The 11015-nt window shown below is 38.1% G+C and overlaps 1 protein-coding gene across 1 annotated transcript; it reads left to right on the top strand.

Moving 5' to 3' along the window:
• The first annotated feature begins 1761 nt into the window (after positions 1–1761).
• On the top strand, positions 1762–10940 carry gucy1a1 (guanylate cyclase 1 soluble subunit alpha 1). Its single transcript, XM_038713323.1, has 8 exons — positions 1762–2310; positions 2614–2681; positions 3341–3429; positions 3531–4246; positions 5694–6179; positions 7684–7827; positions 9004–9158; positions 9465–10940. Exons 1-8 carry the CDS (start codon positions 2071–2073, stop codon positions 9601–9603), a joined length of 2037 nt encoding a protein of 678 aa, XP_038569251.1. The 5' UTR covers positions 1762–2070; the 3' UTR covers positions 9604–10940.
• The last annotated feature ends 75 nt before the right edge of the window (positions 10941–11015 follow it).

An 11015-nucleotide genomic window follows, 5' to 3' on the forward strand; every position in this document is an offset into this window, starting at 1 on the left:
TTTGTGTTGCACTACGACAACAGAGATGTAATTGAAAGGTTATCAGCACACAACAAACAGTGGGATTAATAATAATAATGAACATATGTGTGAAATATTATGTTCAAAAAAATGTTGTGGGGCCAAATATATTTGTTGCAGATTTCGGCTATTTCCCACTGACCTAAACCTTTCTTATTCAGACTTTAATGACCATACACTGATCATTTAACATAACACACCGTAAACATTTTCAAGGTTTTCATCTTACAAAGTAAACAGTTTAATGAATTGCCTTTGAGGGTTGTCTCTCTGGAGCTAAGATAATATCTAACCTATAAACTTTTTGTTGTGATGTGGTAGCAACACCCTGGGCCCTGGTCTTGAAAGAAAGCCAATGTAAGCAGTGTGCTTACGTCCAGTTATCCTGCAAGAAATTAGAAAATTCCCAAATGACAAAGTTGTTCATTATTCAAGCTCCGAAATGGATTTATTGTGTTAGACAGTGAAAATGCTCTCTTCAGACCAAACAAGGCCAACAAGCAGTGCTTTGGCCTCATCATGGCCAATAAAATCTATTTTTGACATGAGTTTTATAAATGATTGCCCAACATGTGTAATCATAACTGAACCATTTCCTGAACAGTCTTAAATAAAACATATCTGATTCACTTCATGTTGCGCTTAAACTCATACAGTGCAGTGTTTTCTGTGACCTATATGAACTCAACAGACATGTTAGTGTGGAAAATATTCAAACATTATAGTGATTGACATAGTTATTTCATGTATTTATGATTAAGATAAAGCACATTAATTAAGGTCTCTGTAAACATGCCAGTTATAGACCAGCTATTTTATAACTTATGTTTTTGCAGGATGTTCTAAATCCATAGTGGGTTAAGAAATACAATCATAGAGAAAGATGCCAAAGCAAAAATTGATGTAATGTAAAATAAATAAAATAAAGTCCACTTAGGCAATATGAAGCAAGGATTATGTTAATTACCACATTTTGCATGTGCAGACTATGGTACAATTTTAACAATCTTAATATTAATCAGAATACAATTCTAACAGAAGTAGTTTGAAAGTGACTAAAATAATAGCATCATAGATTAAAAACACATAAGCAATGGCGCAGAGTTATGAGACAGCACTGTAAGAATAAAACCACATTGTTTAGTGGTAGTGTATTAGTAAATGTACCTGTCCATAACCAAGCACTCAAAGGAGGCCACCCGACAACTGCTGGCACAAACTGGGACAAGTTTGCAGCCAGTGTGCAAAAGTTGAGTTGTAAAATCAGTTGAGTTTCCCTTTAAGTAATTTTCAAAAGCAAAAAAAAAAAAAATGCTTTCAATAGTAAACTTGAAATCTTTGAGACCAAACAAGAAATATGACGACATCACTAATTGGACTCTGCTTGTGATTCAATTCTCTGACATTCTATGTACCAACTAATTAATCGATTCATTGACAGTATTCTGCAAATTAAGTGACTATGAAAACCATGCTAGTTGCAGCCCTACAAAATACCAATATTACTAATTATGATAAATAGCAAATAGATTTAGTGTTTAGATGTCTGACTTTTCAGAAGCCAGACCACGTTTGTGAAGCTCTTGAACAGAGAAGTGACAATGCCTTCAGGAGATGGTCCACAGGCACGTAGGCCTACACTTGAAGTACTCTGTGAATGTAATAGAAATATGATTGTTCGTTTAGGGGGGCTGTGCATGCGAGGAGTCGCCTGGAAAAAATTTCTCCTTGCTGATAGGTTGTTCGGCTACACCAGCCCCACTTGCGCGTGGATTGGCCTGCTTCTCTTTTTTTCTCTAGTTTCTCATTGGTTTTTGGTAACGATAGTTCCCTGCCATCATTTGCGCGTGCAGCTTTCAATGAATATTGTATGTTGCCTCTGGCTTTGGTACTGAGCATTTGAATCAGCGCGTCGCGAGGAGGAAGGTGTCCTGGATGAGCACACCAGATGATGGAATTTCTCCCAGAGACCGCAGCGGCTCGACCAGCACTGTCTCCCCCAGAAATTAGATAAGAGAGGAAAGCCGGGATATTAAAGCGGGGGGGAAGATGTTCTGCGCAAAGCTGAAAGAGCTTAATATATCAGGAGAGTGTCCATTCTCCAGCAGCGCCAAAAATAATGAGCTCGAATACTTTGAGGAGCGCTCAACTGACGCCGCGGATTTATTGCCTATTTCTAAGGACGTGCATGGAAAAACAGGTGAGGATGTACCTCAACAGAAGACAAGCAGAGCCAAAGTTAACCTGCATACACTTGGGGAGAGCATCCGAAAATTGGCATGTCCCGAGGTGAGTTAAAAAATACATGTTGGCCTATTGGTTTTCACCTCATGCAACTAGTGCAGTATGTTTTACATAGATTTATGGCAAGAAAATACATCTTGAGTGCAATTGGGTTTTGTCGCATGTCTGCCTTAAGGCACAGACACCATGCCCATTTATCCACTTGAGATCAAGATATGGTAATCTTTCTCTGCTTTGTTATTTTATTTATTTATTTATTTTTATCTCTGGGCGCTTCTGCAATTAAAGCTGCTGTTTCAAGTCTTGCCAGACGATGACCTTTAACTAGCTGAACACTTTGTCATGCAGTTTCAAAGGCTGCATACTGCCCTCCAACGAATGATGAGACTATCAGATCACACCAGGGACTCTGAAAGGTAACACGTGAGTTTAAAAAAAAAACAAAAAACAAAACAGCTGCCACTAAGACATCAGTAACAACACTCCACCTCCCAGACTGCTACACTTACTACTACTGCTGCTGTAAATTGGAGGCCTGTACTACCACAGCATGTATTCCTTATAACAATAATGATGCTAAGATGTTTCGGCTTCATCTGACACTGTTTAGATACAATATCCCTTGCAAATTCCTCTTGCTGGACTGATACTAATGAGGATAACAACAGCAAGGTGTGATGCAGACTCAGGCTGCTATGGATACCCGGAGATAGAGAGAAATCACTGGAAAACACTATTCTGTAGAAAATGTCAAGCAGACAGTGAAACATCCTCTATTATTTTCTCAGTATTCAGTCTGATTTAGAGATCAAAGTAATTGGCAGGGGGTTGGGTTTTGGACTGTTGGTCAGACAAAAAAAAAAATTGGAAAACTTGTTCTTTGGGAAATTATAACAGGCACGTCTTCCTTTTTTTCTAGGCAAAACAAATCAATTAATTTAGAAAATATTTGTCGGATTAACTGAGAATGAAAATAATAGTTATCTACTTTGAAGTATTTCAGTGACCAAGCAAAAAATATGGTCCACTGAGCACTGCTCTATGTGTCTGATTTTGATATTTGTTGTCTTTCCAGTCCAGTAATTTGCTGTACAGACTATCAGAGTTGTAATGAGGATCCAGGGCATTTAGTGGAAATGATGAACATTTACTCAACCAAAACAGGTAATTTCTAAAGCTCAAATTATAAAATATGTCATTTCTAGCTATTTCTGGGCACTGTGAGCTTCACATCTTCACCCTTTTTCCTTTCATGTATCCGACAGGAATCCAGATGGAAGCTTTGAGAGTTGCTCTTGGCGAGGAGCTCTTCAACATGTGTTACGAGGAGGACGGACACATTTTGAGGGTGGTGGGGGGAGCTCTCCACGACTTCCTCAACAGCTTCAATGTCTTGCTAAAACAGAGCAGCACGTTGCCCAACCCGGACAGAGGGGATTGTGTAAACGAACCTTCTGTGCTGTGCTTAGACAAGGATCTGGGTCTGCTTACTGTCTATTTCTTCAACCCCCGCCCGACCACTGAGCTCTTCTTCCCTGGCGTCGTCAAAGCTGCTGCCCGCCTTCTGTATCAAACCACTGTGGATGTGTTGATGGACCCCCCTGGTGCTAGAGACAGCATCTTGCAGTCCAGCCCGCAGCCCAGTCTCCTGTACACAGTGGTAGTTAAGGATGCTAAAACTCTGAGCCCCAGTCCGCTCCGGGCTACCTCAGCTGGGACCCTTCCTACGTCTCTGTTCTCCACCATCTTCCCTTTCCATCTGATCCTGGACCAGGACTTGGTTCTGGTACAAATAGGACACGGGCTCAGAAAGAGACTGACCAGGAAGGATGGACTGAGGCGGTCTGCAACCTTCCAAGAACACTTCTCTATTGTCTCTCCCCAGATCAAATGTACCTTTCAAGGTATTCTGACCATGCTAAACACACAGTTTATCATTCGGATCAAGCACGGAGTCTCCACCACAGATAATACAGGGAAGGTATGTCGACATATCTGGGAGATGTAACATGAAAAGTGATATCACTGACTAATGAGGCAGAAAAGTTCTTCTGGTTATGACTAAGAGAGAGAGAGAGAAAAATGCTGGTTGTTTATAAGCCGTTGAGCTTATTAGTGGTGGACTTGGGCGCACTTGGCCTGAGGTAGAGATCAACATTATATCCCCACCGGAGATCAGAAGCAAATGTCAAACCATTTTATCCATCAAAGGGGCAGCCATGCTTGTGCTATTTATGTGAGGGTGCACAGCAATAGGTCACCAATGACAAAAAATGCTCCCACTTACTATAACACTAGTCTTCCAGGGGTAGTTTTACTGTTAGTGGAGTCCAATTAAAATAGGTAAAAATCAGCAACCAGATGAGCATGAAGCAAGTGTCTCAGTCTTTGTCCTTGTGTTTATGATCTATTATTTAGCTGACAGTCCACTATGCACAAACATGACTGAAATGTCAACAGTAGTGGCACGTTCAACATTAATCATGTCACAAATTAAAAAAATACTCCTGTAGCAGTATTTGTGACCTATGGCTATTGTTGTTATAACAGTTTAGAAGACTAATTGTTTACAGCCATGCTTGTAGCTTCTGGTAGGCTGTAATAAGAAACTTCTGCAAATAGATATACTTTTGGTTATGTATTATTTATTATTAAAGTCAGTATTTTAGGTTAGTGTATGTGTATGTAGTATGTAGTTAGTGTGTAGTCATTTGTAAAAACACTAATGATGATGTTGAGAAGGTATAATGTTTTATCATGTTGAGGTATATATATAACAGGTATTAGCATGCTAACATTTCCAAATTGGCTGTCAACACAAAGTACAGTTAAGGCTAATTGGAATGTCACAGATCAAAGTACGGGACAAATTAATATTTTGATCTCATGGTGGCGCTAGATAAATAGTCAGAGGATCCCCAAAGACTGTAGGATTCATGACTTGGAAACCATGAATGTTTGTACATTTCACAGCAATCCTTTCAGAAGCTGTTGAGATATTTCACTCGTAGCTAGTAAAAAATGTCTTTGTGTTAGATGGGATTTCTTTCGTTTTTTGGAATTTTTGTTCCATTGGAACTTAAATAAGCCTTTTGGCTTTGTTTACTGTTGCAGCTGCACACAGCTGCACACATCTGCCCTTTCATAAATACCATGCAAATGACAAGTTTGCTTTTCCTTATGTCAAGTGCTTAAATGTCTATACATGTCCTGAGGGAGTTTATGTATGCAGAAAGTGTATATTTACATATGCACAGATACCACTGAGATGATTTTTTTTCCCTTGTTTGGCTGTGCGAATTTTGTACTTTTCTCCAGGATGTAGCCTGTAGCCAAGGACATTTAGGCCATTCAGCTACATGATTCCATCAAGGTTTACCAAATTCTACAAAAAATAACTTTTGAACTCATCTGATTTTTTCTTTCAGCTCATGGACCTTAAAGGTCAGATGATATACGTTTCAGAGTCCAACGCCATCTTGTTCTTGGGCTCACCATGTGTGGACAAGCTGGAGGAGCTAACGGGCCGCGGCCTCTACCTGTCAGACATCCCTATTCATAACGCATTGCGTGACGTAGTGCTGGTTGGTGAACAGGCCAAAGCCCAGGATGGTTTGAAGAAGCGGCTGGGGAAGGCCAAGGCAGCACTGGAGCATGCTCACCAAGCACTGGAGGAAGAGAAAAAGAAGACAGTGGACCTCCTCTTCTCCATCTTCCCTGGCACTGTGGCACAGCAGCTGTGGCAGGGCCAGACAGTCCGGGCCAAGAAGTTTGAACGCGTTACAATGCTCTTCTCTGATATTGTGGGCTTCACAGCTGTTTGCTCACGCTGTACCCCAATGCAAGTGATCACCATGCTCAATGAGTTGTACACCAGGTTTGATCATCACTGTGGAGAGCTTGATATATATAAGGTAGGCATACTGCTGATCATTGTTTCCATTGTTTAGCCACTAAATTAATCTCTTTTTAACCGGAAGAAACTGCTGATTTGAGAACATTTCAGAAGTAGCTGACATTAGACACTTCACACAGTATTGTCACAAAATGTTAAAATGTGAACAAAACATTATGTTTCAGTATCAAGCGTCAAGAAATTAGCACGTCAGTAGGTGAACAATCTTGGCATTATGTTAAACTATTACGTTTCTTATGGCAAAAGTGTGAAGTACATGTACATTTAATATACTAGTAAATTAAATAACTAAACTAAAATGAAATTTTATTATTATATTTTTTTGTTTGAACAAATATGTAGCCAAAGTATTTAAAGACATCACAACATTTCAAATTTTATTCATACATTTAATGATTCATTTATATTTCCTGTAAATTTGATCTCCCAAAAGAATGTCCCAAAACTGCCAAGTATGTAATGAACACAAAATAAATCTCTTTTATTCATTTCATTTTGCCTAAAAACGGTCAAATAGTATGATATTTTGCCTAAAAAATATCAGAATCAGCCTCAAAACTCCTCAGATTCCCAGAAGCACGATAAAGGACATGACCCTGAGTGTCCTCAGTGGTACAGTAGCTATGGCCATGTCTTTAGCTCACTAAAAACAACTACCTTTTTTTTTTCAATCATCATTTTTCAATTGGTAACTATAGCTGCTGAAAACACATAAAAAACTAAAACTATATCAAAACATAAAGAATTAAAAATATGTAACTACAGTAGCTCACAGATTCAAATACAGATGCACTTTTCTGTCTTCTAACAAATAGTTTAGCACACCAGCTATAAGCACAGGGTGTATGAAGTCATATCATTTGCATCATATGCCTTTACATATTTACATTTTTTAATAATACACTCTTCCTCAAAAGACAGATGGAGACAATAGCTCAACCAACTACCCTAGTGTCTGCCAAACACTGCTAATCTACAGGGAGATTGGATAATATAATCAAAGTGTCATGGAAGTATAACAGAGAGAGCAGTATGTTTGACAAATATCTCGTAAAACGATAGGAAGTCAGGTTCCTTTAGGACCCTGTTTCCACTCCACATGTATGAGCCTAAAAATAGTTTCACTTTGTCTCTGCCACATAGCTGCTGAGTGCTCTCCGGTCCAGATTTACACAAAGAAGAAGAAGGAAAAAAACCCTTGTGGACTTTTTAATATGACCAGGGATCAAGTACTATTACAGCTGAAGTTTTATTACCCATTTGCCCTTTGTCTTCTACTGCAAGATGGAGATCAAGTCAGATTGTGAAGAGATTTTGATAAATATCCACTTCATATTTGTCATTTTGCTCAAGGTTTATTGTCTTGACATTTTTATTAAGTTTACACTTTCAGGTTAAATGAGTAGAGCACTGTGTAGATTCCCTGATAAGGAAGCCCTTGACTTTCTTCTGTCTCAGTTGCAAAGTTAGAAATCATTTTAATGATCATCCACTGTATTCAGGTGGAGACCATTGGTGATGCGTATTGTGTAGCTGGTGGCTTACACAGAGAGAGCGAAACTCACGCCGTCCGAATTGCACTCATGGCCTTGAAGATGATGGAGCTTTCAGACGATGTTATGACGCCAACTGGAGAACCTATACAGGTGAGGGTGAAGTCTTTCTCATCTTGGTGATGTGACTTCCAACAACGCAAAAGAGTTTTCATACAAAGATTTTTCATTTGAATAGAAATGCTACTCTAACAGAATAGTTGCTGTCACAAAAGTGAAGTGCATTATAAGTTTATATCATCATCATAACATCCAAAGGTCTTTGCCTAAAATCAGTTATTGAGTATAATTCTTCATTTTAAAATATTGATTGAATAATTTCAAGTCATGACTTTAGAGGACTTAGCAAATCGTTAACCAGAGAATAAATCTCTACATTATGCTAAGTATTAAGATATGTTTAATATTTAGAAATCAGAGATTTTTTTGCCCCACAGCAAACCTAGAGCGGCAACAAAGCTATTTTATCCAAACTAAACAACCATGAAAATGTTGCAAATTACAAGGACATTTTAGGTATGCAATTGAGATCATGAATTTTCCATTTGCAGCAAATGTGCAGTCATGAAAAGTAGTAGCAGTGTCTTGGATTGAGATATTTGACTAAATTTCACGATATGTAATAATTTCTGCATGCTAGATCATGGTTATATATGTGATTTGTCTGTGCATAAAAACTGTTAATGTAAAATTGATTTGTATTATTTTACATTGTGCATTGCTTTCTGTACATCCATGATTACTTGCTAATGGTCTTCTTCACTGCCTTTGTTGGTGCATTGCTACGTTTGTTTGCACATTAACCCCACCTACTATTGAAAAGCATAATAGTGTAAAAAACGAATCCAGGAATATGTACCGCCAACTTGTGCATCTTTATGTGCGACGTCATATGCTTGCATACGAACAAATCATAAAAACATTACTCCATAGCACTACTAGTGGTCAAAAAGCTCCCCAGTGTGCCTTTAAACAGGAGTAAATCATGTAGGGACTATTTTTTAGCCGCATAATTTGTTTGCTAATGAGTACTTACAGCAGCAGGATGGTGATTATGTGGTATTGTTTGAAGAATCAAGTTATGGGATTTATTGACAGTAAGTTATCTTTTAAAAGTATTTGTTTTATTTTGTGTTACGATATGAAACATAAATGATTTGCAGATGCCTGAGTAAATACAATAGCTGTATTTTTTCTACAAAGAGTACTATTGATGAATTAAAGACAAGCAAGAGCCCGAGTAATGTTGAATGCTGTATTTTTCTCCAGATGCGTATAGGCCTCCACACTGGTTCAGTACTGGCTGGTGTAGTTGGGGTGAAGATGCCACGCTACTGCCTTTTCGGAAATAATGTCACATTGGCCAACAAGTTTGAATCCTGCAGCCAACCAAGAAAAATCAACATCAGCCCTACGACACACAGGTGAAGTAACACAGCCGATCCAGGTTGCAAATAATTCTTGCATTTTCCATTAAAAGTACAATACTTCAAAACTCTCAAATGGTTTATTTGAAAGACACAAAAACAAGTAAATGTCAACCTTCTTAAATATACAGTTTCCAGATATTATTGAAACAATTCTGTATGGTTGTAGAAAAAAACCCAAAGTGCTCTTGACAGGAAACCCAACTTTTAGAAGAGCACTGTGTTTCCTCTTGTGTCAAATAAATTGCCACATTGTTTTTAGATTCATGGTTTATTTGTGTGCTCTTGTGCTCTTTGACCCAGATTGCTAAAGGATCGGCCAGAGTTTGTCTTTGTTCCCAGGAGCAGACAGGAGCTTCCGGCCAACTTCCCCGAGGACATCCCTGGTGTTTGTTACTTTTTGGAGGCGTCCTTCAAAACTTCAACACTGCCTCTGAAATGAAGTCAAGTTGCAGAGCCCAAAGAACGTTAGCTATGACGACACATAAATGTATCCAGTGAACGCAGTGTGAACACCTTGTGTATTTTGGTTTGGGTTGTTTAGATATTGATAGTATGATGATATGTCAATATGTCAGTCAAACTGCTGCAGCTGCTTAATTACAGAGATGTCAGTTTGCTGTCACACATGAGTCTTGTCTCTGTACAATTATCCATTTGTACAGCTGTAGCGGAGAAAAACACTTGCTTCCTTCACTGTTTTCTTCCAGAATGAGTCATCTCTGCCAATTGATATGAAATAAAATGTGTCTTTCTTCCCAAGTTCTCATCATATATCATCATATCTATCATTTTAACATTTAAGAAAATTTACAGTAAATGTGGCAACTTTTCAAAACAAGTCAGTAGCTGCTTTATATCATCTTGCATATGATACATTTTGTGATGTTGCTAAACAGAGTGGTTCCTTTATTTCTTTTGTCTTTTTTTATTGTTTTCTGTAAATATCTGACTGGTCGGTTCACATCTATCCAGATGAGGTACCTGCTGAAGCACCTTGGCCTGTTGGTACGGCAGAAGAGCTCAAGATTAAAACTGAATTGGCTTTCTGTGTTTCATGGCAAACAATTATTAAAAAGCTGAAGCAAATGATAAAGTTATTCAAATATTTAGAAAACATTACAATTATTCATTTAGCTGACGCTTTTATCCAAAGCGACCTACAATTGCTATATATGTCAGAGGTTGCATGCTTCTGGAGCAACAAGGGGTTAAGTGTCTTGCTCAGGGACACATTGGTGTCTCACAGTGGATTTGAACCAGGGTCTCTCACACCAAAGGCATGTTTTATCCACTGCTCCATCACCACCCCAAAACATCCCACATTCTTCAGCTGAGATTCACTCTTCTAATTGAATGAAGTGATGCAGAGCAGATTCAGGTGCCTTATGGGAACTATACAGGCAGGACAAGATGTTAAAGTTTTAAACACATTATTTGCATTTATTTTTACCAGCTTTATATAGGTCAATAAGAATTTACATGTCTTCAAGAGGTTTGTTGTTCCAACTCAATATACTATATTTGTAATATACATGTACCTTAGACTTAGGCATTTTCCTAATATATAAGTCATTTACGTGTGTTTTTTAAAAAACTGTACACATGTTTATACTATATTTATTACATTGGTTTCATTGCACTCCTTTCCTATAAAGCAGGAATATGACACAACAACAACACAATGAATGTTCTACTGTCACTCTTAACGATGTGCTTTAATCATTACTGTAATGTAATCACAGCGCAATAAATATTGACATTAATAGATTTAAGTGACTGCAGTGTATAGAATTTTGTATTCTGTCATATAAAAGATTTGCAATGTTAAATTAGGGTCTTGACACAAACTAT

This window comes from Micropterus salmoides, unplaced genomic scaffold (assembly GCF_014851395.1).
Source record: "Micropterus salmoides isolate LMB-PRFRI ecotype aquatic unplaced genomic scaffold, ASM1485139v1 Ms_hic_scaffold_12, whole genome shotgun sequence".
NCBI classification, from domain to species: domain Eukaryota; kingdom Metazoa; phylum Chordata; class Actinopteri; order Centrarchiformes; family Centrarchidae; genus Micropterus; species Micropterus salmoides.